The sequence below is a fragment of the Haliaeetus albicilla genome, chromosome 26 (assembly GCF_947461875.1).
Source record: "Haliaeetus albicilla chromosome 26, bHalAlb1.1, whole genome shotgun sequence".
NCBI lineage: Eukaryota > Metazoa > Chordata > Aves > Accipitriformes > Accipitridae > Haliaeetus > Haliaeetus albicilla.
Window position 1 is genome coordinate 10,986,213 of NC_091508.1, and position 26,689 is coordinate 11,012,901.

Here is a 26,689-nt window from a genome sequence, read left to right on the forward strand (position 1 = left end):
CCGGTGGGCCGCTTCCCCGCCCGGCAGCCCCGGGGGAAAGGCGGGGATGCGGGCGGAGGCGGCCCCCGGGACTTCCTCGTCCGCCCGCTTCCCCGCCCAGGGGCCGCGCCCGCCCGGCCGGCAGGTGAGGCCCCGCCGGGCGCCCGGCAGAGCCCGGGGAGCCGCGGGCCATGGCGTACCGGGAGCTGGTGAGGCGCTGGCATGAGGGCGTGCTGGCGGCCGACGGCGGGGACTGGGACGCCGCCCTGGATATCTTCGCCGGCATCCCGGAGCCGCCGTCCAGGATCTGTTTCAACATGGGCTGCGTGCAGCTGCTGGCGGGGAGGCCCGAGGAGGCCCTGAAGGTGAGCGGGGCCGCGGGGCAGGTTGGGGCCGGGGGCGAGCCGGCTCCTCGGGGCGGGGACAGCCCCAGGGAGGGACGCGGCGGAGCGGGCGGCCCGACTGTCCCCTTTCGATTTTTGAGGGAACGATGCTGAAACTCCAACGAATTCAGATCCAGCGTTCCTTATCCTGCACGTCCAGCTAACGGCAGGAACGGGAGCGGTGGCGAACACAGAACGAGGAGCCCTGCAGCCGCCGCGGCCCCGGACGGCGCCGCAGGAGCGGTCGGGACCGCCCAAAAGAAACCGCTGCCCTTTGGACAGGGAGGGCACCTGCCTGCGCTGGTGCGGGTGGGCAAGCGCCCCGAGGGAAAGCCTTTTTATGACAGCACCTAGCATGTCTGCACGTCTGTCTGTCTCTCTGTCAGCTGCCCAGCGAGGAGATGCATACAAGCTGTTTCTTAAATAGCATAAAGAGCAGCTCCGGCTGTGCCGGAGAGGCCGGGGCAGAGCCGCAGAGCCCTGGGCCGGGCAGTGGCTATAAGGGACAACAGTGAGCACAGCACGACGGTGCCCAAGGGAGACTTCTTTGCCCCAGTGAATGGGCACTGACAGGGAAGAAGCTTGGCTATACTTCCGTGAAGGTCAACAGTTGGTTGTTTATTTTTTCTCTTTTATAGCACAATAAAGCAGACTGTTAAAGCAAGTTGTGCTGTTGGAGTCACGGGAGAAGCCAGCTGCCACCTCACTGAGAGGCGCAGTCACTGCCCGACCACCTGCAACATATTTTCACCCCTGCAATGCTATCCCTGTCTAGGCAGTATCAGGAAGGTCTGGGGTTTCAGGCTTGGTTCGTTATCTACATGTCATCTCTTTGCAATGATAAGCGAAGGAGCACACCTCCTAGCCTTCTCAGAAAGACATTAAGACAGTCTTCCTAGTACAGTGTTACTTTGAACCAGCAGCCATGAGCTGCTACCAGCTTTGCTAATACTTGCCTGTATTTAGCTGTGAAACAACCAGAAATATTGGCTTACAGGTGCATTGTGTGAAGCTGTTCAGCTCCCTCCCTTGCACCCTTTCATGTATTCATCACCGTAGGCTGCTTCAATCAGCCTTCCCCAGCCTGACTAGTCCTGCTGCTCCCACTGTCAGGGCAAGCTCTACTCCAGGCAACACAGTTTTCCCATTACAAGGTGCCAGATGGCAAACAGCTCATTAATGTCCAGTCCATTTTACCAAAGAAGGACACAAACCTGAAGCTGAGTTCATACAGAGCCAAGACCTGAAAGATGACTTGGAGCTGTCTCCTGCCCCTCGGCTTGGATCGCAGCCCTGCGCTAGTCAGTCCAGAGGAGGTGGTCACGAGCCCAGGGACGGCCTCTGTGCCCGGTGCAAGCACAGCTTGGTCATGGCTGTCTGGGTGCATATACCCAGGCATCGATGGGAGAGATCCTAACTGATCCTTGGGATATGTCTGTGTTTTTCTCCTTAGTCATTTGATAAAACCGTCGCAAAGGACAACTCCCTAGCTGTTGGCTTCTTTCAGAGAGGGTTTGTCCATCTGCAGCTGGAAATGTAAGTGAGGCGCGTGTCCATTTCATCTTCGGTTTTCTCCTTTTAGTCATTCTTTATTCCTAAACCTAAATGATTCTATAGTTCTAAAATTCAGTTCTTCCAGGAATCTTAAACAGTTCATAAGGTCCAGTTTGGCCTTGTAAACTGTGTCACAGGTCAGCAAGACTTATGTCTGGTAAGGCTGAGGAGATACAAGCTGCACAACTCTGGGGAACCAGGGGTGGCTAATATATGACATTACTGTCCCATACACACAGAGAAAGAAGCTGCTCCTGTATGCAGGGCTGCTAGGAGGTTACACTACCATTCAGATTTTCTTTGGGAATGAAAAAAATGTAATTGTACTGTTTGGTGTACCTTCATGTGGTACACGTGAGTCTGGCCTTCCTAAAAATGCAGTCTGCCCAGAGTGTCTGACTCTCACTCTCTGCTGACAGCTGATTTTGTGGGCCTGATCTAAATCTCACTGATTTAATGTTGCTTCACTAGTGTCATGGGATTGATTACTCATTGTTTCCATGGTTAAATCACAGTGACATCCTGCTCAGAGAGGTGGGTGGAGGATTTTACAGGTCCCTTCTTACCTTTGAAGTTCAGTTATTCTCTTTCCTGTTATTTTCCCCATATTTTCCAGACCTTAATTTCTACAAAATTACTATATTTCTGGGAGGGAATTAAAGTGAGAAGTTCTGCACTCACAGCTGGCCAGTCAAGCAGCTACACGCTCTATGCCTCTGCCAGCAGAGCTGCAGTCAGGGATGGTAGAGTACTGGCCGGCACGCTGGAGCTGCTCCGCTCTGCTCCCAGCACTGTGCTGCAGCCGGCAGAAGCAGAGCAAGGCTGCCCTGAGCACACACACTGTGCAGCAGGTCAGGGCAGCAGAGCTGGCAGACCTGCCTCCTGCCCAAGGAGGTGATGGCCACCAGCACCCCATGGCTCCTTCCCTCATCAGAAGCTACTCCCAGCCACCCACATCCACCTGGGTACCTTCTCTTGGCTGTGCTCACTGGTTCTTGGTCGGGTGACCACTGCATAGACCTTCCTGGACCCTTCCTTTCACCACCTGCAGCCTCAGGGGGAACCTGTTTTGATTTCAGTTGCATAGCTGGTGTAAATTCAGACTTAATGCACTGCTTTTCCTTAGAGTTTCTCTAAATTTCTGCTTGCATTGCTCTGGCCATGCATGTACACTCACTGCTCATCAGCAGCAGGGTTTTCCCAGCCCTTGCTTCTCCCCCGAGACATCTGCTGGGACAAAACTTCCAGCAGCAAGCTGGGCAAGGAGCTCACAGCATTTGTTAATCTCTGTTCTTTACATTTTCTCCTCCTTGGAATTGTGACTATTTCAGGGATCAAAACCTACTGTTCATGAGAGACACACCACGTTCATTTTGTACTAACTACCAACAAGGAGAGGACAGGGAATTGTCTGTGATCACAAGATGGCACGCATCTCTGGTGCGGCTCTCCTCTGTCAGGCTATAGAGAAGAATACATGGGGTTTTGCTAGCTTGATTTTTTAACTTCTTAGAGTCTTCAGCTTTTTGAGTCTCAGTTTCTTCTGCAATCTCTGCATTGTAGGTACGAAGAAGCTCTCTCTGACTATCATATGGCCTTCAGTCATCTAAGAAAAAATCCCTTCATTGATTACAAGCAGCTGGGACTGAGGCACATACTCTATGCATGGGAGGTAAGAGTCAACCTGTCTCAGCAGTCCTTCCCCTCTGTTGGGGATATTCATCAGGTCTTCAGCAGTAGGCATTAGTAACCCAAGAGCTTCTCAAGACAGTACATTAGAACAGTAAAAATTTCTGCCTGCACTTTTTTTTAATAAAGGAACTTAATTATAAAAGTCATAAAACAATGTCATCTCTGAAGAGTTTAGCAAATTACGCAGCTTAAAAAGTAAAATTGTTCAGAGCAGATGCACAGGAATGTGTATATTGGGCTTTTTTAGCTTATCTATCCATGTAATATTTACACTTACATGTGTGTAAATATGCATGTAAGTTTTGTGAACTCAGCATTAAAAGCTGAAATAGGTTGGAGTATAGAGAGATGGGAACAAAATTGGTCCATAGTGAAGACTAAAACTTATGTGCATGAAAGCCTGTCTTTCCAACTGTAGCAACTGGTCTTAACATTATCTCTGTGTCTAAACTTACACGCTGGGCTGCAAGCTGTGTTTTGCTTCTATAACACTTCACTCTGCAGCTCTTACACTGTTACAGGGAGTCAACCTGCCACATCCTGTTCAAAAAAGATCTAAGTCTGAATTGATTGTAAATATTTGTAATATTTGGAATATAAAAGACCCTAGAAATTGTACTTTATTGCGAGGGTTCATTTTGTCTTCTGTCCTGAGTCCACACACGCAGACTGAAAAGCAGATACAGGAAGGAGTATTCAATTCTTTACTTCTGCAGGAGTGAGGAGTCATTGTGTAACTCAAGTCAAGCATGCCCAGAAACCCGTCATTCAGTCTTGGTCAGTGTTCATGCACCTTATACCTGGCAGGAAGAAACTGTCCTTAACATCCAAACTTCATTGTTTTTAACAGTTTCAGTGCCACAGCACTGCCTTCTCTGAGCTCACACACACTTAGAAACAATAAGTTCCCTTTGAAAGGTGCAGGTCTGCAGGAGTGCCTGGAGGCCATCCAGAGGAGGTTGGTACCCCTTCTGGCATGAACACACAGTCCCTCACTCTGTGTGCTCTAGGCATTGCCAGGACATGTGCTCTCACTGTGCTGGCACTCCAGACTCAGGATTTGCATCCTGATTCAACTGTATCTCAATCATACATCTACCTGTAGCTCATTTTTCAAAATGCACAAACATAATCCTCCTGCAGAACTGTGCCATCAGCTTTCCCCATGCATGGCCTCTCACATGCTGCATCTAATCTTCTCTAGGGAGATATGCTGTATTCAGAAATACTTGCCACTTTCAAGATTAGAGCACTTCTGAGTGAGAACTGAACTGCTGTCTTGCTTCTCTAAGAGGGATTACCTCTGCAGTTCCTGTAGATGTTCAGGACTGCCGTTCCCCATCCCCACCAAACAGCAGTCTTCTGCTGTCACGATTAAGGAGTAAAGAGAAAGCATCCTATTAGCTGCACCTCTGTCCCAAGCACTGCTTGCATCCAGATACCACAAAGCAATTTATAAGCTGATAACCCTATCATGTAAGATAGTGAGTCTGTTAAGACACATTTCCACCTTGTAGGCCAGCAGCTTTTCCATACACTGACTGTTGGCCAGTGACAGGAGATCTCCCACTCTTAATTCAGCGTGTAGATCAAGGCAGTTTATAATACTCCCACACTTTGCCACTTCACCACTGAACATACTTACATGCTGCTAAACGGTAACAAGCTACAGCTGAAAATTTGCACATTCACAGCCCACTACAATGTGAAATAGTTTCAGGTAAGTTATTTTGCAGTGAAAGGAAGTCAGAATTGCTCTGCACAACAAAAAATATTACCTAGTTGCATGCAGAAAGAAACCCAAGAAAATCCTTCCTGGCCTTTCAGATGTAGGAAGGATAAGATTAAAACTTACTTGGTACCAGAGTCTTCATCTGGTGTTCCCCACACCTCTCCTTGCCTTGAACAGAGCTAGCACCTCTAGCACACCCAGTAGCTAGCCTGGAGGTACAGCTTTTATCTTTTTCCACTCTGATTATGAAGTTTTTTCAGCTGTGCTGGTCAGAGTGCCTTTCCTGTGGCCAGTGGGGAGTAGATTGGGGCTCTTGCTATACCTGTGGTGTTTCAGTGCTTGGTCTCTGTTTCTTGGCTGAGTTCAGTAAGTCATGTTGGGTGTCTGCTTGGTCTCAGCCCTCTGAGTTCTGCTCCCTCCTTGCCTGTTCCAGGTGCTGTACAGCACTGCAGCAGCGCAGTGCCGGCTGCAGCAGTGGCAGGAGGCCAGAGTCACCCTAGATAAGGCTGTTGTATGGAGACCTGAAGGAAGGACAGCAATCCTGGACCTGGCCCTTGAGCGTGTGCAGGTAAGACCACCTCCTGGGTATGTGCATTGGACTTAAGTTGAGAAATATGAGATAAGAATGTGCTAATTGTTCTATGTTTGGGTTTTCTTGTCTACCCATCTGTTTGGTCACCTGGTAACAGAGTCTAAGCCATTTGTATGTGATGCTCTACCAAATTAGTGCTTCAGCTAATCAAGTAACTCCATCACCCCCAGGTGCTTCAAAGCAGAGAAACACCATAGTGGAGAATTGTCAGATAACCTCTCAGGTTGGGGAGGTTGCTTTCTAGTCCCTGCTGTTCAGGAGCTTAGTTCTATTCATACTTGTAATGTAAAACAAGTTGCCTTATGCAGTGTTTAAGTGCAGAACCCCTGCGAGTGCAGATTTGGAGGGTGTCCCTTTTCATGACAGGCTGACTTTTTTGAGTCCCTTTGGCCTTCATAAGAATTGGCAGCAGTTCAGATATTAATGACAATCACTTTTAGAGCTTAAGTAGAGTGTAAAAGTGTTTCCAGGGTTGGTTCTAAATAATAGTTTCCTGTTAGACTCTTTTATGATCAGGAATGACTTGCAGATCTCTGATTTACTCTTCCTGGAGGGTTCGTTATTTTACTACCTCCATACTGCCTTATCTTATTTGTATCCTTTCTAAGAGCTGATCACTTTTTTTTAATCTGATCATCTCTTCTAGCATCACATTTGTGCTTTGCATGAGTCTATTATTTATATTTGCTATTAGCATGCTACTCAGTGGTTGAACAGAGGAGAAAAAAAAACATTTGAAGTCAAATAGAAAAACTGCTTAGAAGGTTTGTTTAATAAACCTTACTCCACTGCCCTCTCTTCCCACCCACCCCATACCAACAGAATTAGTCTTTGACTCAACACTGGGTAGTGGCTGCTGAGCTCTTAGTTTGCAAGTGCTTGTTAAACCTGAGTGACCTTTTTCAAGTTCACAGCCATAATTTTTGCCCCAATATCTTCCTGGAGCTGATCTTGCACACACAGGGAAGCTATATTTGCTTTTCACTGCTGTTATGTTTCATTTAATATTAATTGATGGCTTTCCCCTTATCTGCTTTCCCTGCCCTAGGACCATCTGTTTTTAGAGCCCATGCAAGTTCCTCTTGGGGAATTTTTCAGACCACGAAAGAAGGAAGTCGAACAGCTGGATTCAAAAGATTTCCTGGGTAAACCAAAGGTAACAGGCATGTAATTGTTAAGATTAACAGCAAACAGATTAAAATCCCACCTTCTGACTTCTCCAGAGAGTATTACTGTTGGCCACTCCACTGATCATTGTGCTGGTGGAGACCGAAGAGCAGGATTGTCAGGGCTTGCAGCCAGTCAAGGCATCTGGGACACAGAAGCCAAACTTTGTTATATTTGCCACCTCTTCTATCAAAAATGTACTTTGGTGCTAAAAACCCTTCCCAGTCTTGGTCACTTTAAACTCTGAAAAAGCAAAGCAGGTACTTATGGAACGCTGTGGTTGTCCTTTTGCTGACAATGACATTTTCAAGAGGGGCACATTCTTCCAGCATGCTCCTACTCACTACTGTGTTGCCAGTGGGACAGGCAGGCTCTTGGGAGACAAATCCCTTAATGCAAGTCAACGGAGAATTTCTCTGATCCCTTCTGTGACCAGTGCAGTCAGCAGAAGTGCCACAGGCCAGAGAGCTCCAACATGAATAAAGGAAAGGGAAAGTAATTCATTCACATACTTTTAAAGAAATCTTGGAAAGAGGGACACGAACTGTTGAAGCTGTTTTGGGAATCCAGCTCTACTTTTTCCACTATGTGTATGGCTCTACTTTATGCCTGACCTTAGGATGTTGGATGGAAACGGGTCTGAGTAGATAACCTTGCATGAAGTTTGAGAGTCTCTTCATCCAGCCTGGATTCAGTCATTACTTTGTCCTCCAACAGGTGATCTCATCCATCATTCCCAATGATGAGTACATTGGCTTCGAGCCTCTCAGGCCTCAGGTGAGCAGGACATAGCTGTGAAAGGAGGAATGGAGCTGTCGTGGAGCTCCAGGTAGGGCCTCAGATCCTAACACCATCAGGGTAAGAAATACTGTTGAAACAAAACATGCAATATCAGACTAGACCCATGGGGCCGCTCAAAGCCAGGTGGTAGGCTTCAGCACTAGCTGGAAGGGACTCGGTGGTGTGAGTCTCCAACCCTTTGAAGATGCATTTTTGTCTCTTTGCCATGTCAAAACAGCAGTGGAGACTTTGCTATGCTCAACATGCGTTTGCCCAGCACTTTAGTAAATTTGTCAGCATAAGCATGGCTGCCTTGCACTGTAAGATGGGTTTCTTAGAACCAGGGGTAGGGGAAAAGATGTTGTTACTCACCTCCTGATGGGACAAAGGGGGAGGGGGAGAAATAGAAGGTACATCCTGGTAAGGTGTGGAGCAGCAGACTTCTGTCTGGGTACTGTGGTGTGACAAACATGGTCAAAAGTAAAGACAAAATACCACAGTGTAGTATTCAGAGGGACAGTAATTAAGGTGGCACACTTGCTGTATAAGGTACTGTTATAAATAGATACTGTTGTTCTTCCCACAGAAACAGGGCTTTTATGAACCCAGCGCTGATGCTCTGCGGTAAGTGTTCAGTTCCACCTTGGTCCAACTCTCCTCTCAATATTTCTGTTCAGAAGGTCGTGTTTTGTTCTCCAATGTCTTTGTCTGAAGACTCTGTGGGATCCACACCCACTTCTCACCAAGGGTGGAGTGAATGACAAACATGCAAAGGCTTGTGTGGCTGCAAAAGACACTGCAGTTCAGTGGCATCTCTCGTGCAAGAATCTCAGGGCAGTTTGCAGGAGTTGATTCAATAGTCTTGGGAGACAGGCGTAGATCGTGCCATGGTTGGGGAATGGAAGCAGAGTTTGTGGGGCCTGCCCAGGTCTGTGGCAGAGTATGCTCAGCTCTCCCATCCTAGTTCCCAGGACAAGGCTTCCAAATACTCACTCCCAGCCCTGCTCTGCTGAGCCAAAATCAGCCTTGGTTCAAAAACCATGAAAATCGTTTGTTTTGGTGATACTGTACCAGCAGTACTTCAGGGCTGAGTTTAATAATTGTTTTGATCTGGAGAAATGATGCAGTTGCATTTGGGAAATAGGTGTTTTCCAAGCTCCTTTCGTTCTCAGTTGGACCAAAGAGTAACAATGGAAATCATAATTTCCCAACACCTGAAACTTTTGGCATGTGCCAGTTTGGATCCATGCAATGTTCTGGATCAAAGCCATCCAGCACCAGAACTCCAGGGTTAGTAAAGGTGCTCTTATTCTTTCTTTTCAGAGACAGTGAGTCAGGCTACTATCGAGTTTTGTCCCATTATTACCCTGAGGACTCAGAGAAGTTGGCAGTGAAAGCCAGCAGTTTGGTCTTTGTGCTGGCGAGAGGAGTGGATGGCTGGGCTATGGTCATACATGATGGACAGGTAAGGAAAACGGGTGGGCTTTCCAGCCCATCCCCACCAGCAGAGACCACAGCCCTGCCTGTGAAGAGGAGCTGCTGCAATCCTCTGAGCACATTCCTTGGGGACCCACTTCTAGCACTGCAGAGCAGAGGATGAGTTCAGGAGCTCATTTCCACAGACCAGTTGCTAACCATGGATTTCTCTGATACTTGGCTCCCACTGGCTTCTGTCATTCATCTCTGTAGCTCCACACGGGCATCTTTTTGGGCCCTTGTGCTCTCCACCACACAGGATCCTGTTGTAGAATTGTGTAGGATAACAGAGCTCACCAAGGACCACCATTTAGAGCAGTATTTGTCACCTGAGAGCTCTAACGGAGCTGAGGAGACAGATTGGTCCTTACCTGGTGTGGATTGCCTCTGTTAAATTAACTTTGGGAAGGTTTTGAGAGGGTTTCAGCTGTGCAGGCAGGTTTTATAAAGGGCTCTAGAGAAGACCTAAGGAATTAGTCCAGCAAATCTGACATCTTTCTGCAGACTAGGAAACTATAGTGTAAACAGATTGAATAGAAACAGATAAATATGACAACATGGAAAATCTTCTGTTGACAGAAGCCATTTCTCATATGTCTACTTAAGTTCTTTGAAAGAGCCAGTGCATACCTGGATTAGGTTGAGCCAGTGAAAGTATTATCTGCCTATATTTCCAAAAAAAGTCAAAAGATTCTTCACAAGACCACCAAAAAAACAGTGAGCTGTGTGAGTAAGAGAGGCAGTGCTCTGAGGACTGATAACAGGTTAAAAATATAGAAATAAAGGGTGGACATAAATGAACAGGTTTTTCTTTATTTCTTTTTTTCTAAAGGATGTCCCTACAGAGAATCTGTTGTGACCTAAACATTTAGCATATTCATAAGTGATACAGTAATAGGGGTAGTGATATAGTGCTTCTTAAGGTGACCATGTGCCATGGCAGACAATCAAACCATTCAGCATAGCCTGAAGTACCTGGAGCTAACAATAAACAGTTACAGAAGTATTTGAATGTACTGGTTGACTGCTCAGTGCAGTGACAGATGAAATTCCAAGTCAAAAATGTAAAGTGGCAAGTGACGAGTGGCATTTCTCAGGGGTTGGTATTGGGACTGGCGCTGTTTAACATCTTTGTCAGTCACACAGACAGCGGGATTGAGCGCACACTCAGCAAGTTTGCTGACAACACCAAGCTGTGTGGTGCAGTCGACATGCTGGAGGGAAGGGATGCCATCTACAGGGACCTTAACAGGCTAGAGAGGTGGGTCTGTGCAAACCTCATGAAGTTCAACAAGGCCAAGTACAAGGCCTGCACATGGGTTAGGGCAATCCCAAGCATAAATACAGGCTGGGAGATGAGTGGACTGAGAGCAGCCCTGAGGAGAAGGACTTAGGGGTATTAGTGGATGAAAAACTGAACATGAGCCAGCAATGTGCACTCACAGCCCAGAAAGACAATCGCGTTCTGGGCTGCATCAAAAGAAGCGCGACCAGCAGGTCAAGGGAGGTGATTCTCCCCCTCTGCTCTGCTCTGATGAGACCCCACCTAGAATACTGCATTCACATGTGGGGCCCCCAACGTAAGAAGGACATGGACCTGTTGGAGCAAGTCCAGAGGAGGGCCACAAAGATGATCAGAAGGCTGGAGAGTCTCTCCTATGAGGACAGGCTGAGGAGTTGCAGTTGTTCAGCCTGGAGAAGAGAAGGCTCTGGGGACACCTTATAGCAGCCTTCCAGTACTTAAAGGGGGCCTACAGGAAAGATGGGCAGGGACTCTTTAACAGGGAGTGTAATGATAGGATGAGGGGTAGTGGTTTTAAACTGAAAGAGGGTAGATTTAGATTAGATATTAGGAAAAAATTATTTATTGTGAGGGTGGTGAGACACTGGAACAGGTTGCCCAGAGAAGTTGTGGATGCCCCATCCCTGGAAGCGTTCAAGGTCAGGTTGGATGGGGCTTTGAGCAACCTGGTCTAGTGGGAGTTGTCCCTGCCCATGGCAGGGGGGTTGGAACTAGATGATCTTTAAGGTCCTTTCCAGCCCAAACTATTGTATGATTCTATGAAAATAATAGACACTGGGAAAAAAAAAAAGCATAATTACTCACAATGATGAATTGAAATTAATAGCTCTATAGCAGTGATTATCAGAAGACATAGAAATGCTGCTGGACTGGTGTCTCTCGACATCCTTGCTGCTCTCTGCCTAAGCATCTGTTTTAGGAGCAGGGTGTTGGGCTTGGTGGGTGTTTGGTCTGTTACATCACAGCCACTCAATGAGCAGCACTGCTTTTCAGCAGAAAAAGATGCAAAAGGACCATTGGATTTTGTTCAGCAATTTCTGAGCACAAGCCACGTGGGCTACTGTATGCGACCCGGTGGGCACATTTGTGTTGCAGTAGGGCAAGCAGGCAGTGGTGGTTTGCAAGGGCCAAAGCAGGGCAGAGTGGGGCTAACAGAAGATGGGGCTCGGTGGGCTGGGCCTGCATCTGCCACAGCAGCAGCTCCTGTCTCAACCTGCTCTGCTTTGTGTCCCACAGAAGCTGCGCATACCGAGCTCTCTCCTGGAGCCTGCCTCAAAGATGGATAAATGGGTGAGCTGACAACCTTGCAACCAGGGGTGAGGAAGGGACCAAAAGATACATATGGGACACTTATTTGTAAGATTATCACAGGACAGGACAACTGTGGAAGAGAAACATAGAGTGTGAAACACTGAGACACCTTGACTGAAGACAAGTGCTCTTGAACAGGAACAACAGAAGAGTTCAGAGCAGGAAAAGTGCTTATTTTTTTATATACATTGGATCTTTTCACAGCAAAATCTGGGGGCTTGGACATATAGCCAAGCCTCATTAGCTTGTATCACAAGCTGATCTAGGTATTGTTATCTCTTATCTGCCATGGGCTGATGGAGCACACAAAGATGAGCAGCTGCCATGGCTTTCCTGACCCACTGTAACTTGTTGAGGCACTGGAACACAATGATGAGTTTGAGGGCTTGAGGCACATGTTCATCCAGCCTGCTCACATGATGTTTATAGCCACTAGATGTAGCACAGAACCAGGTGAGGAGTGTTTGTGTGTTCTAGTTCACTAGCAGAGTGAGAGTAGGTTAATCCCCTGCAGTGGGACAGTAATATTTTAAACAGGCACAGCTTTTTGCCCTGAGGCCACATGCCTAAGCCCTAAATCCTCACCTTCGATTTAGGAGAACTTCCTTCATCTCCCGTCTCCACCACAGGCATATCCACACATGATCCCAATCATTTTCCATCTGAACCCAGTGTGGAAAGGTGCAATTCAGACCCTTATTCTTGTGAGAGATTTTTGAAGGACATGGTTATTCTGATGTTGCTGTGATTTTTTTTTTTTTTTTTTTTTTAATTCCCCCCCCCCCCCCCCGCAATGAATCCCTGGCCATAGCACACACTTGGGCATTTGCTCTGTGGATTTCTCACTGTGAACCAGCCCAAGATCCCATGTGAGCCAGCAGATGGTGGGGAGAGCCCTCAGCACAGTGTGAGCAGCCTCCCTCTGCTCCAGCACCAACCCAGCAAGGGGCAGGAGGCCAAGGAAGTGTTCCACCAAACCTCTCATCACCCCTGCTACCCACAAGAGCTCCAGAGACCATTTAAGAGCCTGAGTGCTCCACCTCGTCCAGCCATTTAATGAGCTGATCTCCCTGGGGCTCTCTCTGGGGTTACACCCAGAAATTTATAGCTGGCTGCAGAGTCTGTCATGCACACCAGCCTTGCTGAGTCTCCAGTGTCTTCTGCTCACTCCTTTCTGATGCTGTTCTGTTGCAGAAGATCAGCAATGGGATTCCCCTCCCTCCTGCCCAGGTGCCTCCCAGCCGACTCCATGTGAAGCAGAAGCCAGGTAGTCCCCTGGGCCAGGGACATCAGTGGGTGTTATATGAAGCTGTGCCCAAACCCCTCTGCTTTAGGGGTACGTGGGGAGGCTGGTTGCCCACTGCAGCCATGGCTGCCTGTGTGCTAGCAGGTTGCAGAAGAGCTGCTGGGGGCTTCTGCTGACTGCAGGTGCTGTTCCTCTGCTCTTTTTTTGTTCTGCAGAATCTCCTGGGGGAGAAAATGCCTCTTTAAATGATGCCCAAATGGACTTCAAGGTAAGGTGTTTCACAAGCTGAAGCTGGCACAGCCTCAAGAGATCAAGGCTGTGAAAAGTGCAAGATTCCTGGCCAGACCCTCCAAAATTCCTGAGCTGCCCCAAAATCCTCTGCCCATTTTCCCATTCCAAAGAGAGGCTCCCATGTGGTCTTTCCTCCACCGCTCCCAAGTTTGGGACCATACAATTTTGTGAGGCAGCCCAAGGTTGAGTCTTATGAGGGCAGTGCCCTTTTGCCACCCTCCAAGGAGCCAAGAGCCCCAGACACAGCAGTGTTCTCAGGCACGTACTCTTCAGCCCATTTTGCAAGAGAGCACTGCCTTCGAACTACCTGCTGTCCCTTTCCCCCTCCTCCTGTGCGACATTTTCTGTCTCTGTCGGTCTGGGTACCACAGTTTATTCACATTTGCATTCTTCTGGGATGATGTCCTCTGATGCACCTCCATGTCATTATCAACCACCGTGTGTGATGGAGCTGGAATCACTCCTGTGTCCACTTGGGGATAGCACCTCTCTGGCAGTGCCAGCTGCAGGTCAGCTCTGCTCCCTTTGTCTTTGCCACCCCTCTTTGTAGGGCTTTTGGAGCCATTTTTTGTCAGCTGTATTTCAGACGAGGCAGCAGAGCATGGGGACTTGGCTACACCTCTCCAGGTGGCTGGAGGAATTGCGGCCCTGCTCATATAGGTTAGAGATTGGGAGGTACCTGTGCGATCAGACCCCGAAACAGGCTTCCTGAGTCAAGGGAGGAACATTTGATACCAGGTTTTGAATCTGTAGTTCCTCCTCTGAAATTCAGATCTGCATTTTGATGCTGCTCTACTGTCACGAGGTAGCACTGAGCCAAGGGGTTGTGTCTGTGTCACCTCTTGATATGAAGAGTCCTGAATAACCAGACTGTTTATGGTGCTACATCTCTCGGCAGATCCCACTGACCCACGGAGAAGCTTCATCCAGCACAGACAGACCTGTTGTGCTGAGAGCGCATTGCGAGTGCACCATGGTGGTGAGGGCAGGCGAGGTGCCATCTCTGCCAGACCTGCGGGCTCTGCTGAGGGAACGGTTTGGCCAGCAGGCAGAGCGAGGGAAGCTGAGGTACACTGCAGCACAGCCAGGCCCTCTGGCACTCTCAGTGCATGAGTGTGTATGTGATGGTGTGGCAGTAGCCATTCCCCTGAGGATACAGACCTGTGTCTGGTCTCCTGGGAATGTTGGAGTGAGGTCAAAGTACTCTAGCAGAATTTCAGCACACAGACTTCCTTGCAGGGCTAACCTTACCATGGCTTTTGGTTTGGAGAACAGCATGTGCTCCATGGGCTTTGGAGGCCCAAAAGATCTTTCCCAGGAAACTGTACCATGGTCAAGAAATGGGTGAACAGAAAGAAAATGTCTGTGCAGGTGCAGCTGCTGTATATTGGATTTTCTCCTGCTCAGCTCAGCCTTTGAGATACACTAGGATCAATGCAGAGCAACTGGGGAGTTGGTCCTGGGGTGAGGTCCTCCTGATTATGACAGCCCTGGGGGCACACAGTCAGTGTAGTCAGGAGAGTTTAGGGTCTTCCCCTCAAGTAAGTGTGTGAGGAGGTGACAGTGTCACTCCCTAACAGTGCTGTTTCTGCCCACTGAGCGTGCGGGGTGGCCTGATGTCATTGTGCAAGATGACAAGCTCAGAGCTGGCTTACAAAGGGGACTTTGAAGACTGAAGATGGTAGAGGGCTAGGCTTGCCTCAAAGTTTGGTTTTAAGTGAGATGATTTGAGCCGTGTTAATGAACCCTTGCAGCTACAGGAATTTGGATGGCAAAGAACTTGGTGCAGTTTCGGGAGAGGAGGATCTGGGAAAGATGTGGCAGCAGCTGACATATGGCAGGCTGACGCTCTGCTGCCAGGTATGTGGGCTGTGACAAGCTTCTCTGCTGTGCTGGACTCAAATCTCTGCTTTGCCTTGCAACCTCCATGCTGACTTTGTCCTGTAGGACTCGGACTCCCACTCGGGCAGACCTGTCCTCTACCGGATGCTGGCCCAACACTCTTACCTTGCGCAGGGACCGGGGGACCTGGAATTCAGCAAGGGAGATGTGCTGGATGTTCTTTCTGAAGGTAGCTCTCCGGTCTGGTCTGCAGGCTTGAACTGGGGCAGGCTTTTGGAGTCTGTTGCAGGGAGGGACTGGGGAATGGATGGCCTCTCCAGTGCTGTCTCAGGCTTATACTCTCAGGAGGTACAGGCTTGTGCTGGGTTTTGCCCAGAGTTAAATTCTAGCCATGAAAACTCTTGCTAACCCCATTCATATGAGCCAGGGCTTATTCTGCTCCTTTACATTTTCTCAGTGAATGAGGACTGGCTCGAAGGACACTGTGATGGCAAGACTGGCATCTTCCCCAAATGCTTTGCAACCCAGACCGCTTGTGGTGCTGCCTTCCTATAGCGAACAGGAGCCTTTTCCTGCCTGACTGGACTGTCTCCAAGGGGTGGGAGACACCAGACCCAGCTCATTCGGGCCACAGCCAGGAGCTCTGCTGAACCTGGACAGGGGATGTCCCCCACTCACAGATCCCATGGGGTCAGTTCCAGCAGTCCAACAGCATTTTCTACAGCCTGTTCCCAGACCTGGCATTTTTACCTCTGTGCTTACACTGCCAAAGATGTGTCTGTGCAGGGCAGAGAGAAGGGAGAGTTTGGCTGTGGGAAATGTCCATGTGGTAGCTCAGACCTGAGCGGCTCAGACTGCTGGGTGGGAAGAGGTTCCTTTGGATGGAGGTCTTCACTGCCTCTCCCTTGTTGCTCAAGTTCAGGCTGGGAAGGCTGAGCCTCACTGTAATGAAGCCAAGGATAGCTGTCTGTGAGCAGGAGACAGAGCCCTGTTCCCCAGGCTCTTGGGTCACATCCTTAGCTCTACCAGACAGAGAGATGCTGCTCTTTGAAAAGGCTTTTCTAACCAGTCTGCAGTGGGGTATATGGGATAACACCTTGGGTTAGGACCACTGTGTATCATTTTCCACAGCAAATGGATCTGCCAGAGCCAAAGGGTTCTGACCATGCCTCAGCCCAGATGGCTTTGGCTCTTTTCTTAAGCCCTTAAGTCCTGCCTGGATGTCACTACTTCATGCTGCCTGGGCAGGGGTCTTGCAGCACAGAGGAGAGGTAGTTGTGGAAAAACCCCTGCTCAGACTAGCCCTGGGCTTTGGCAGAGCCTTGGAAGGGCTGGGGAGAGGGCTGGCTGAGCAGCATGGTGCTGGGCTGGTGGCTGGAGCTGGAAGGACTGAAATGACTGTCCAGTTCCTGCAGCTGAGCTGTGCTGGGCTCTGCTGATCTAAATAAAACACTCAAGTGCCTGGAGCTGCTATGGATTTGGTGTCTGACAAAGCTGGACTGTGTAACTTGAATATAAAATAAACCCTGAGCCAGAGTTGGTAGCTCTTAAATCAACTTCTACTTGTCTTTTTCTGCTGAGATATGGAGTAAATATTTTTAAAGACAGCTGACAGTGTCTTTGGGAAGATACTCTGTCACATACTACAGAAATCTTGCACATCTTGCACAGGGCAAGATACAGATAAGGTCACCCCTCTCCTCAGAGTTTAGGTGGCCACCACTGCTCTCCATCACCAATTGCCTTCTACAGCTGTTGGGAGAGAAGCCCAGCAGGACTAGAAGTGCCAAGGAAACTGTGCTAGGCTGGTGAGTGACTCTCATAATTGAAAAACAAAACAGATTTTATTTCTGGTTTGCATTTATCTGGCTTCATCTAGCCATCAAGTCTCAGTCAGCTTTTGTCAGCCGGATTAAAGGAGTCTTTTCATCTTGGAGGTGCTTAGAGAGCTCAAGACACCTTTGTCATCTGTTACATCTTTACAGAGATGACCCAATTAGACCTCCTGAGCAATGGAGATGGGTCTAATGCCCTCGTTCTTCTCCCCCTTCCACCTTCTTTTGCACCACTTCCCTGCCTAGTTTAGTGGGCAGGATTCCTCTAGTCAGGAGGCTGGGAGCTACTTGGTTTTCCAGAAACACTGGAGGAAAACAGCCACCAGGCCTGCCACTATGGCCAGCACAATGAAAGAGATGGCACCTGCCCACAGACCAGGCTGGTGCCCCTTGACATGTTCCAGAGCCTCTGTGGGGATCATGTTGGTGAAGTTCAGCATGAAGCCCAGTGTCCATCCGATGTCTGTGTTTGCTGCCTGAGGTGAGAAAGCAGAGATCATCCAAAAGTGCCTCTCCCAGTCACCAGTAGCTTCAGTGCAAGAGACTGACAGGCACCTCTCCCATGAGCTGCCCCAGCTGTGATTTCACATGTGGACCTGGCTGTGGTGAACCTGATCTTACCAGCACCAGTTACACAGGGAGCTTTCCTGTCCCCTCTTCCCGAGGGCTAAAGGGCAGCTGAACATGGATGACTGGTCTGGTCCTGATGTGCCTCTGTAACCTGCACATGATTTTGGATCTGAGCTTTCCTTCTCCACGACCCTTCAAATTTGGTCATATTCTGGTTCAAATGTGTCATGGGGCCACCATCACCTCTCTGATGCTCAAGTCAATTCTGCCCAACATCAGAGACCAAAGTGGCCAAATCCTGCTCTGCACTTCTCTGACCCTCTTAAAATTAGCTTATGTTCACACCAGAGTAAGTGAGAAACAAACTGGTGTCAGAGGTTTGGGGGCAGGTAAGAAAGAGTGAAGCTGTGCTGGGATCACTGGGTAGCAGCCATGAGATGGGGACACATTTCTGGCGCAGGGGACTCCAGGGATGTCGCTCCTGCATGTGTCTTCGGGCCAAGGCAAGGATGCAGCTGCAGCTGCCTGCCTGCTCCCAGTGTCCCACAGGGCATTTACCTGCTGGCTGAAGTGGATGCTGCTCCATGTGTGCTCGTTGAACTTGTAGCCATCGAGCAGCAGCGTCAAGATGTAAATCCCCACAGAGCAGTATGTGTGTAGGTACCCCTTCTCCTGCGGAAAGTTCTCCACCAGCTGTGGGGCCATTGGGTGACACGGTGTAACAGGGAATGAAACAGATGCTCAGAAACCCTCCCTAGCCCAGGGAACAGCAGGATGCATGCTTCCTGGGCAGAGATTTGGGACAGGACAAGCACAGGGCTCCTCGCTGCCCTTCACAGGGCTCTCACCTCCGTCCAGTTCTTCTGGCAGAAGGTCTGGATCGTGGAGTTGATGTCATTTAGAGACTGCTTGCTTGTCAGGTTCAGGAAGTGGAAGGTGTAGTAGAACCCAGCGAAGGCCTGGGAGATAAGGGGAGATGGTAAAAACTACATCTCCTTCCTCACCCAAAAAAAGACCCAGGGCCCCTCTTGCCTGGGGACAGAGTCCCATGTAATTCCCAGGGTTCTGCATCCAGCACCCTTGAAGGTCTACCAGAAAGTCTTGGAGCTGGCTGACAAGCCCTGGGGCTGCTGCTTGCACTCTGAGCTAGCTCAGACTTGCTCCTTGGGACAAGATCTTCCCATTTCCCTTGGGGACGGCTGGGACATTGCAGGAGGCAGAAGCCACCTCCCAGCATAGGAGAAGAGGTTTGCAGATGGGACCAGCTCTGGGGTCTCCTCCCTCCCCACCCATTCCCACCACCAGTGGCAGAGGAGACTCCCACCCTCTGTCCTCCCCCACCACAGCTGCAGGGACGGAGGGTCCTTACGAAGAACTGTCCCCGCACAGGCGGCTGATAAACCCCATTGAACCCGCACGTCCTGTTGGCCCCACAGCTGAAGTTGAAGAGTTTCTGGATGGCAGTGGTGCATGCTGCTGGGTCCCCTGTCCCCGTCACCGTGAGGACCTGTGCAGGGCTGGGTGTGCTTGGTGCACGGACACAGGGACTGTTGTAGAGGTCTGCCGTGGTGATGTTCTCCTGGTATCCCTTGGGGTAGCAGGGGTGTGATATCTGCTGGGGAGACGGGCTGCCCTAGAGGGAGCGGGAGCCATTAGTGAGGCTTGGTGCGGGATGCCAGTGAGACCCTACCCCACAGCCCATCCTGTGCTTAGACATTCCCAAAAAGCAGGATCTAGACCCTAGGAAGATTTGAGGAGAAGCAGAATCCATCCTTTGCATGACTAACCTGCCCACAGCTTCTGCTGGTCCTGCTGTCGGCCCCACCACTGAGCCATGCTGGGCTGGCGAAGCCACTGCCAGCCTGTGCCTCCCCATGGGGGTGGCAACCTGCTCCCGAGGGCAGCGTGTGCTCTCTGCCTGCACGGAGAGCTTGTTGCTCTTGGCACTCGCTCTGTCCCCACTGCATCTTGCAGGCCCTAGCCCAGAAAGGACCAAAGGTGCATCCCACCTGCAAGCTTCCTGAGCATCTCTGTCTCCCACAGTGCTCTGTTTGAGGTGAGACAGGAGGACAGTGCTTAGCAGTGAAGTGGTGTGCTGGAGGTATGTTGGGAATCCTCTCTCTGGGCAGAAATTGAGGAACGGTGAGTAAATGGGGACAGGGAAGAACGTAAGGCTACGGCTTGGCTTGGGAAAGGTTGAAAAATGCCATTACATGTCAAGGCCTGGAGAGAAGGAAGCCCTGGCAGGGAACCACCACCACCTTCCACCCAAATGAGAGAATTTTTTGGTTTGGTAGATAAAATCTAAGACTCTTCCAGGTTTTTTAATTTGTGAAAATTCCCAATTCCCTAACACTTTTTCCTAAGGCATGCCCAAAATTTCTGGGAGACATTTTTCATGGCAATGGGAAATGGTTCAGCAGATCCTGGTGACCAGTGGCTGCGGTACCTGGTGGAGAGCTGCCAGCAGCATCTTCAAGGCCTGTGTCTGCCCGTAGCAGAGGTAGCTGTGGGTGTAGAGTGAGTAGTTGGTGCCGTACAGCCTGAAGAAGACAGATGTGTTCTTGTCCTCAATGGTGACTTCAGGCTGGAAGGTTATTTGTGTCGAGGCACCTCCAAGGTCCAGAGCTCCGAGAACCTCAGTGTCCTGTGGATGTTCCCATTTCTCTGCAAAGGAAAACTGGCCCAATAAGACCACAATCGTTAGTCTGAACTGGAGGGAGTCACAGTCCTTGTCCCTTCCCTCAAGGTTTTGTGGGCTCAGAAGCCCTTGAGGGACCTTCCATGTCCTGTCTCCCTGTTTAACCCCTTCCTCCCTATGTCCTCCTTGCCCCACATAGACCTCTGTGTAGCACTGAGGTCTGGCCCCTTGGCTGCTGCACATCAGCTGGGATCCAGAGACTTTGAGGAGGGAAAGAGTAACACTTTCATGTGGGTTCTGATGTTGCTGCATCCCTGTGTTACCAAAATTGACCCATATGTAAGTGGAGAGCACAGGGCCAGGCTGAGCTGGACACAGAGACCCTTGATTCTGTTAATCGCATCAGTGGAGTTGAATCTGCAGTCCACAACCACAGGCTACATTTATTAGGATGACTACTGCCCTAAAACTACACTTTTCTCTCCTCTGGGAATAAAGAAACCTGGCTGTAGCTTAAACAGGGATATATATACTGCTCACCCCACCTCTGCCCTCTTCCCCAGCCTGCACCTTGACGAGCGTCTCCAGCAGGTAGTTGACGGTGATCCAGCCAAAGGACCCCTCCTCGTTCCCCGTGAGGATCCGAGCTCCGCGGAAGTCCACAGGGTACTCGCCAATGGCCTTGGCAACCTCAGCGAAGACCTGCTCGGCCTTGGTGCTGTTCTGCTCCCTGCCCAGGGAAGGAGATAAATACCGCACGGTGGAGGAGGCAATGGCTGGGGAGCTTTCAGCGCAGGGCTAACAGCAAGAGGCTGCCGTCTTCTGCAAAGTGTCAGGGCTGCTCAGAGACAGGGCAAAGCCACCAAATCCCTCACTGGTGTGTTGGAAGTCTCCCTAAAAATGCCGCCTGTGGGCTCTGCCTGAGTGTGTGGGAAGGTTAATGCAAATCTGGCAAAGGAGGTTCATCCACCTCTGGGGCTGCTGCCAGGCTGGTGCTGGAGTGGGCTGGGAGGTTTCCTAGTGGGCACGGTGAGCGGCCTTCTTGGACACCCTGGCGGACTGCAGACTTGGGTGCTCTGCCCATCACCATGGCCCCCCCAGGCAGCAGCCCCCCATGCCCCCAGCCCCTTGTGCCACCAGGCCCCCGTCCCATCCCAGCCCTCTGCACCGGCTGTGATGCAGAAATGCGTGGTGGGGAAGGGGTCGGACGTGTGCGGCTCCAGGCAGTGCCAGTACCTCAGCAGCCGCATGCCCGCTGTGGCCCCCAGGTAGGTGGGGGTCTCCCGCTGCTGCTCTGCCGGGATGATCGTCATGGCCTTGTCCAGGCAGGGCTTCAGGCTGGCTCCAGCCCCAGTGGCATTGTCTGCGTAGCTGGAGATGCCAGGTCCTGCAAGAGGGCACCCCGTGATGGAGCGAGCTCAGTGCCACCCAGGAGGGACAGGACAGCAAGGGACATGTCCACCCAGAAAGCCCCCAGGGTTTTCTTCCCGCGTACCCAGGCTAGTTGTGCCCTTGCCAAGGGTGTCCTTGGAAGGGCAGTGCTCAGGGCTGGCCTGCCTGAAGGCAGCACGCACGCCACAGCCATGGCCACGGCCACACCACGCTGCAGGAGCAGGTGGCAAGCTCCTGTGCTGGATGGCGGGGGATGGCTGCAGTTTCAGTCTTGTGATGCTGAGCATGCTTAATCCCAGGGAGGACAAACTGCCCAAAGGCAGCCAGATGGTCCCGCAGGACTCTGTGACAAACAGAGCAGTTTCTTATTTCCCTGGGGCAGGGGCAGGCTCTTATTTGTCCTGCTGGGAGGGCGTGCAAAGCTGATACGCACATGCAGAGGTGCCCTCTGCACCGCTTGTTTGAGTTCCTATTTTTAGGGGCTGGCGCCAGATCTGAGCACCCAGCATGGTCCTGCAGTGGGTAGGGACAGGCTCTGGGGTGGAAATATCACTATTTACCTTCTCCCAAGCTTAGTACACCATTATTGCCATTAGCCCACACGCCCTCTCCCTTATACTTTGCCCTCCGCCAGACCTTTACAGTTAACCAGTAACTGCCATGCCACCAATGCAGAGCCTGGATTTGAGGTAGAGGCAAGCTCTGAGCCCTCCCAGCCCCTGCCCAGGCACCTCTGCCCTGGCCTGGTGGCCTCTGCCAGTCCCAGCCCAGCTGCACATACTATTTAGCTGGCGCTGCCTCCCCTTGCTAGCCTGGTCCTTTCCTCCAGAGACACCAGTCCTTGTGCCAAAGCCCGACAGCACCTTTGCAATAGGAATAAATGCCCCTTTGCATATTTTTAAATGCCCAATCAATAAATGCCTTTTGGGGCATTTACCATTTACTACACCTGGCATGAACAAGCCAACTTGTCTTGGTGTGGTGGGACAGCCACCCTGGGAAGCACCAGGGCCGGCCAGCCCCAGTGCTCCCCAGCTGAGCAGGGACAGGGGAGAGGGACGGACATGTCCCAGCACACTCACCAGACACAGTGCAGGCTTCCACCTGGGAGACAATGCCAGTGCCATTCTCCTTGTCTGCAGGCCACTGGTAGATGTAGAGAGCCGTGTGCGTGGAGCCCGCATCAAACACCAGACCATACTGGGGGAGGCAGAGGGGACATGGGGTGTCAGGACTTGCAGAAAATCTTCACCTGCTGCAGAGCAAGTGGAGCTCCAGGAGAGCCTGCAGAGCTCCTGGTGGGCAGGGGAACCTTGAGTGGCCAAACAAAGCGTGTCACCAGAGCAGGGAAAGCCCTGCGGCTTTGCAGTCACCAGCTGTGTCAAGGACAAGGCTCGATCACAAGCCCTTTGAGCTGGCAATGCTCTGCGATGAAAAGGCTGTATGTGCTGTAGGGCCAGTCACAGTGACCAAACTCTGCCAGACCCACCCGGCATGCCAGCCTGCGTAGGAGGTTGTCCCCACCTCAGTGACAAACAGCACAACCTGCCTGAAACCTGGGGAAAATCCTATACCAAAGGGGCAGCCAGCAGCCAGGCGAAAGCGGGCAGATGCGCTCCTCCCAAGGACCCTACCTTGGTGCTGGGAGGCAGAAACACATCCTTCACATTCACGACACTCAGAATGAGGGCAATGATGCTGAAGACACAGGTGGCTGCCAGGAGACCTACAACAGCCTTGGCTTTGTAGTCCATTCCTCCTTCAACCTGCAAGAATAGCCCCAACCCCCAGCTCACACCTCTGCATTTGCAAGGCCAGTTTTGAAATGCAGATCTCATGGATGGATATGGGACCTGTCAAGATAGGACTTTCCCCTTCCCTAACAAGGGCTTGAAGCCATTCTGTGGTGCATGGCTGATCTTATGGGAAGCTCTTGGCAGTCTTGGGGCTGGGACACCCTCTCCTCTGAGCACTCCCTCCCTGAGGGATTTTCAGCACGGCTTTTTCAGCCCTGCCTTCTCAACTGCAGCCCTTCAGGTCCTCTGCACGCAGCCTGGACCCCATCCCTCTGCCTTGCTCAAACTACCAGCAGCCTGGTAGGTCAGCATCTCCTTTCCCAGCAGCATCACTTGGGGAAGCATGGCAGTGGCTAACAGGAGTCCTAGACTGGGAGCAGGACCATGCCCTGGCAGGTTCCCAGTGTCGCCATCCTCTCCAGGGTGCAGAGCCACATCTCTCTGTCACTCACATGCTGCCATCACACCCTTCACCCTCACAAAACCCATCCCACAAGACTTGGTACCATCAAGTCATGTCTGTTGCCCAACAGGCCCAGACTGTCCCTGAGAGGGTCCTCTCTGCTCCAGGCAGGGGAACAGCATGTCCAGCCACATGCCTCCTGCCTGGCCCAGCTCTCCTCAGCTCTTGGTGATGCCACAGCAGGTAAGCAGACACGCAGGGATGGTGTCCTTGCCTGCAGGTGATCTCCAAGTCTCTCCTGCAGCCCCAAGGGCAGGCAGAAGGGCAGAGGCAGAAAGCTCCCACTGGTCTGGGCACACACAGTCCCGGAGCCAAACTGGCATGCTGACAGCGATAGCATTGCACAGGCAGGCAAGGCCAGTGGGGAATGGAGCAGGTCCTGTGCTGCCCGCTCCTCCGGCCAGAGCTCAGGTCCTGGCAGAATCAGCTCTGAGGCATCAGTAAGAAATTGCAGTGGAGAAGCAAAAGCCAAAGGGTCTGGTTCTCTGCAACAGCCTCAGCACACAGAGGCTGATGTGTTCACATGCTCAGCACCCCACAGCTGGTCCAGATGTGCTTTTCTAAATGCACAGCTCTCCCTCCTTCTCCTGCACTGCCTGGTTCCATGCCACCAGCTGCCCAGGCAGCACGCCTGTGGGGAGCCAGGCTGACCTCCATCCATGGCATTAGGCTGCAAGCCAGACTCCAGCTGAGCAGTGGATGTCCCAAAAGCCCTGGACACAGCCTAGAGAAGCAGTTTAACCCAACCAGTGCTTTAGGGTGGCACCTGGAAGCTGCCACTTGGCAATTCTCCTGCAAGTGCATATGTGGCATGAGATGTATAATGATGGATAGCAGCTGTTCTGGCCCATATCATGGGACATGGGACTACAGGAAATCCTCATCAGACTTTATCCTACAGCCAGGAACCCTCCCCTGTATGATGGCCAGATGAAATCATAGGGAAGCAGCTGATGAATCCCAGCATTGTCACGTCTCCAGTCCTATCAGCCCTGCTAGAGTTTGCCCAGATAAAACTGTGTCATTGGGATGCGATTCCCCTGCTCCAGGTAACACAGCAATGGCAAAAGTCCCCAGCCCAGCCTACATCCTGGAAAAATCTGTGCAATGGAAGGATATGAAATAGTGATAAATTGCACCGTCCTGCATGCAGGAGCAGGTGGGAAATGGGCTTCACCTGCTCTGGTAGGGACTGATTTCCATTTCGACTGGGCAGGAGGAAACATCCAAAGGCAGCACAGAGCCAGCAAGGCCCAGGAAGGAGAGCAGGGCATGGTGAGGGAGCCCAGTGGGTGGAAAACAAGGTGAGGTGTGCGAGAAGCTGACTGATTTGCCCAGCCTTTCTGTGGCACCTCAGGGCTGGCTGGCACTGATACCCGCTACCGTACATGGCAGGTTCAGTCAAGCAGCAGGGATGGGAAGGTAGTGGTGATGCCTCCAGAGCTGAAGTTGCTGTACAGTGCCGCAAGGAGCAATGCCCAGCCATTTCAATGCGTGGAAAGTTCACAGCTGTGCACAGTGCTTGGGCTGTTGCTGCACTTTGTGCACAACAATGTGCTCTACAAACACCCACGGGATGTCCCTCACCTTGCAGCAACCCTTGGGTGGAGGGAGTGGGGCCTCAACTTTCAGGAGTAAAGGCTCAGAGGCACTGCTGGATTGAAACTTTCTGTTGCTCAGGAAAATGGAAAGCTGACTTCTGCACTGTGCACATTTGGGATTTAAAAGTCAAAAAGGCTTTTAAGTTTATAAGAAAGAGGGTGAACGTGCATGCCAGGAGCATCTTTGCCAGGCAGAGTGGTCCCCTGCCTCCCATCAGTGCTGGGGCTCAGCAGTGCCCTCCATGCCCTTCTGCCCCCTGCACCATGGGCACCTCATGCAGTGAGCAGCCACCCTAGCCCTCTTCCACCTGCCCCTCCGGCCTGCGGAGCATGTTTATCCCCAGCACCCAGCTCCGCTGCTGGCCAGGGTGCACCCGCGGCTGAGCCCACCACTGCCCCTCCAAGCACAGCTCCATCGAGGGGTACCCCGGCCCCCAACCCTGCCTGCGGCTCACCCAAGCTGCTGCTGGCTCCCAGTACCACCACGCTCGCTCCGGTGTCAGCGCGTACCTGGAGTGCAGAGCCCTGCTCCTGGGACAAAGGCTGCCCCAAGTCCCCGGTATGGCCCTCCCCTTGGCCCTGGACCAGAAACCTGCCCAGGAGAGCGCTTGTTCAGGAGGCAGCAGGGCTGAGGCTGGAGAGCTGGGGTGGAAACAGCATCTGGCATTAACCACTTAGCTGCTGGAGGAGCAGGTCTGCCTGGGAGATCTCCTCCCATGGGGGTGGTGTGGGTGCCTGCACTGCCCAGCGTGGGTTGAGCAGGGGGGCAGCTCCCCACGAAGCTCATGACGAGCCCAACCTGTGCCTCTGCCCCTGTGGGGAGCCTGCGAGCAGGCTGGCCCTGAGAGGAGGGCAGTGGCTGAGGTCTGGGAGCCCCACAGACATCCCTGCCCCAGACCTGCTGAATAAACACACTGCAAGGTAAAGCACGGGCCAAGCCTGCCCTGCTGTCACCTGGCTCTGCTGTGCCCCACGCTGCCCCATTGCAGGCAGAGGCAGGCTGGCAGAGGGGCTTAGGACACGAACAGGAGGGACGTGGCAGG

At 51.5% G+C, this 26,689-nt stretch overlaps 3 protein-coding genes across 10 annotated transcripts in view; 1 reads left to right on the forward strand and 2 right to left on the reverse strand.

The window, feature by feature from the left end:
• EXD3 (exonuclease 3'-5' domain containing 3) overlaps positions 1–291 on the reverse strand; it is a 297,113-nt gene extending 296,822 nt beyond the window's left edge. For all 5 annotated transcript variants that reach the window (XM_069770633.1, XM_069770629.1, XM_069770640.1 and 2 more), the window contains exon 1: positions 180–291. The gene's annotated coding sequence lies outside the window, so the exon portion shown is untranslated. The remainder of the gene's footprint in view (positions 1–179) is intronic.
• Positions 25–16,900, forward strand: NOXA1 (NADPH oxidase activator 1). 4 transcript variants are annotated; one of them, XM_069770657.1, is made up of 15 exons: positions 25–344; positions 1,816–1,898; positions 3,480–3,588; positions 5,774–5,908; positions 6,981–7,088; positions 7,817–7,876; positions 8,466–8,503; positions 9,203–9,344; positions 11,895–11,948; positions 13,164–13,305; positions 13,431–13,483; positions 14,405–14,574; positions 15,261–15,366; positions 15,454–15,577; positions 15,806–16,900. In XM_069770657.1, exons 1-15 carry the CDS (start codon positions 171–173, stop codon positions 15,901–15,903), a joined length of 1,596 nt encoding a protein of 531 aa, XP_069626758.1. In that variant the 5' UTR covers positions 25–170; the 3' UTR covers positions 15,904–16,900. The 4 variants fall into 4 exon arrangements, with proteins under 4 accessions (XP_069626758.1, XP_069626757.1, XP_069626760.1 ...); XM_069770656.1 differs by having other exon boundaries at positions 13,431–13,482; positions 14,401–14,574; XM_069770659.1 differs by having other exon boundaries at positions 13,164–13,236.
• A 273-nt stretch (positions 16,901–17,173) lies between these two features.
• ENTPD8 (ectonucleoside triphosphate diphosphohydrolase 8) lies at positions 17,174–26,177 on the reverse strand. Its single transcript, XM_069770660.1, has 10 exons — positions 26,102–26,177; positions 23,421–23,552; positions 22,869–22,986; positions 21,631–21,781; positions 20,965–21,124; positions 20,203–20,433; positions 19,123–19,386; positions 18,602–18,712; positions 18,312–18,446; positions 17,174–17,659 (listed from the first exon to the last, which is right to left on the reverse strand). The coding sequence occupies exons 2-10, from the start codon at positions 23,538–23,540 to the stop codon at positions 17,468–17,470; spliced, it is 1,482 nt and encodes a 493-aa protein (XP_069626761.1). The 5' UTR covers positions 23,541–23,552; positions 26,102–26,177; the 3' UTR covers positions 17,174–17,467.
• Between the last annotated feature and the right edge of the window lie 512 nt (positions 26,178–26,689).

What these genes read in the sequence shown, in the direction of transcription:
- NOXA1 (XM_069770656.1), top strand. Translation starts at nt 171, where the DNA reads ATGGCGTACCGGGAGCTGGTGAGGCGCTGGCATGAGGGCGTGCTGGCG. An exon ending in CCCAGCGCTGATGCTCTGCG is followed by an intron (nt 8,504 to 9,202) that starts GTAAGTGTTCAG and finishes CTTTCTTTTCAG; the next exon opens with AGACAGTGAGTCAGGCTACT. An exon ending in GATGCCCAAATGGACTTCAA is followed by an intron (nt 13,483 to 14,400) that starts GGTAAGGTGTTT and finishes CTACATCTCTCG; the next exon opens with GCAGATCCCACTGACCCACG.
- ENTPD8 (XM_069770660.1), bottom strand. Translation starts at nt 23,540, where the DNA reads ATGGACTACAAAGCCAAGGCTGTTGTAGGTCTCCTGGCAGCCACCTGT. An exon ending in TTCTGCCTCCCAGCACCAAG is followed by an intron (nt 22,987 to 23,420) that starts GTAGGGTCCTTG and finishes TGCCTCCCCCAG; the next exon opens with TATGGTCTGGTGTTTGATGC. An exon ending in CTGTGCGGGGACAGTTCTTC is followed by an intron (nt 18,713 to 19,122) that starts GTAAGGACCCTC and finishes CTTATCTCCCAG; the next exon opens with GCCTTCGCTGGGTTCTACTA.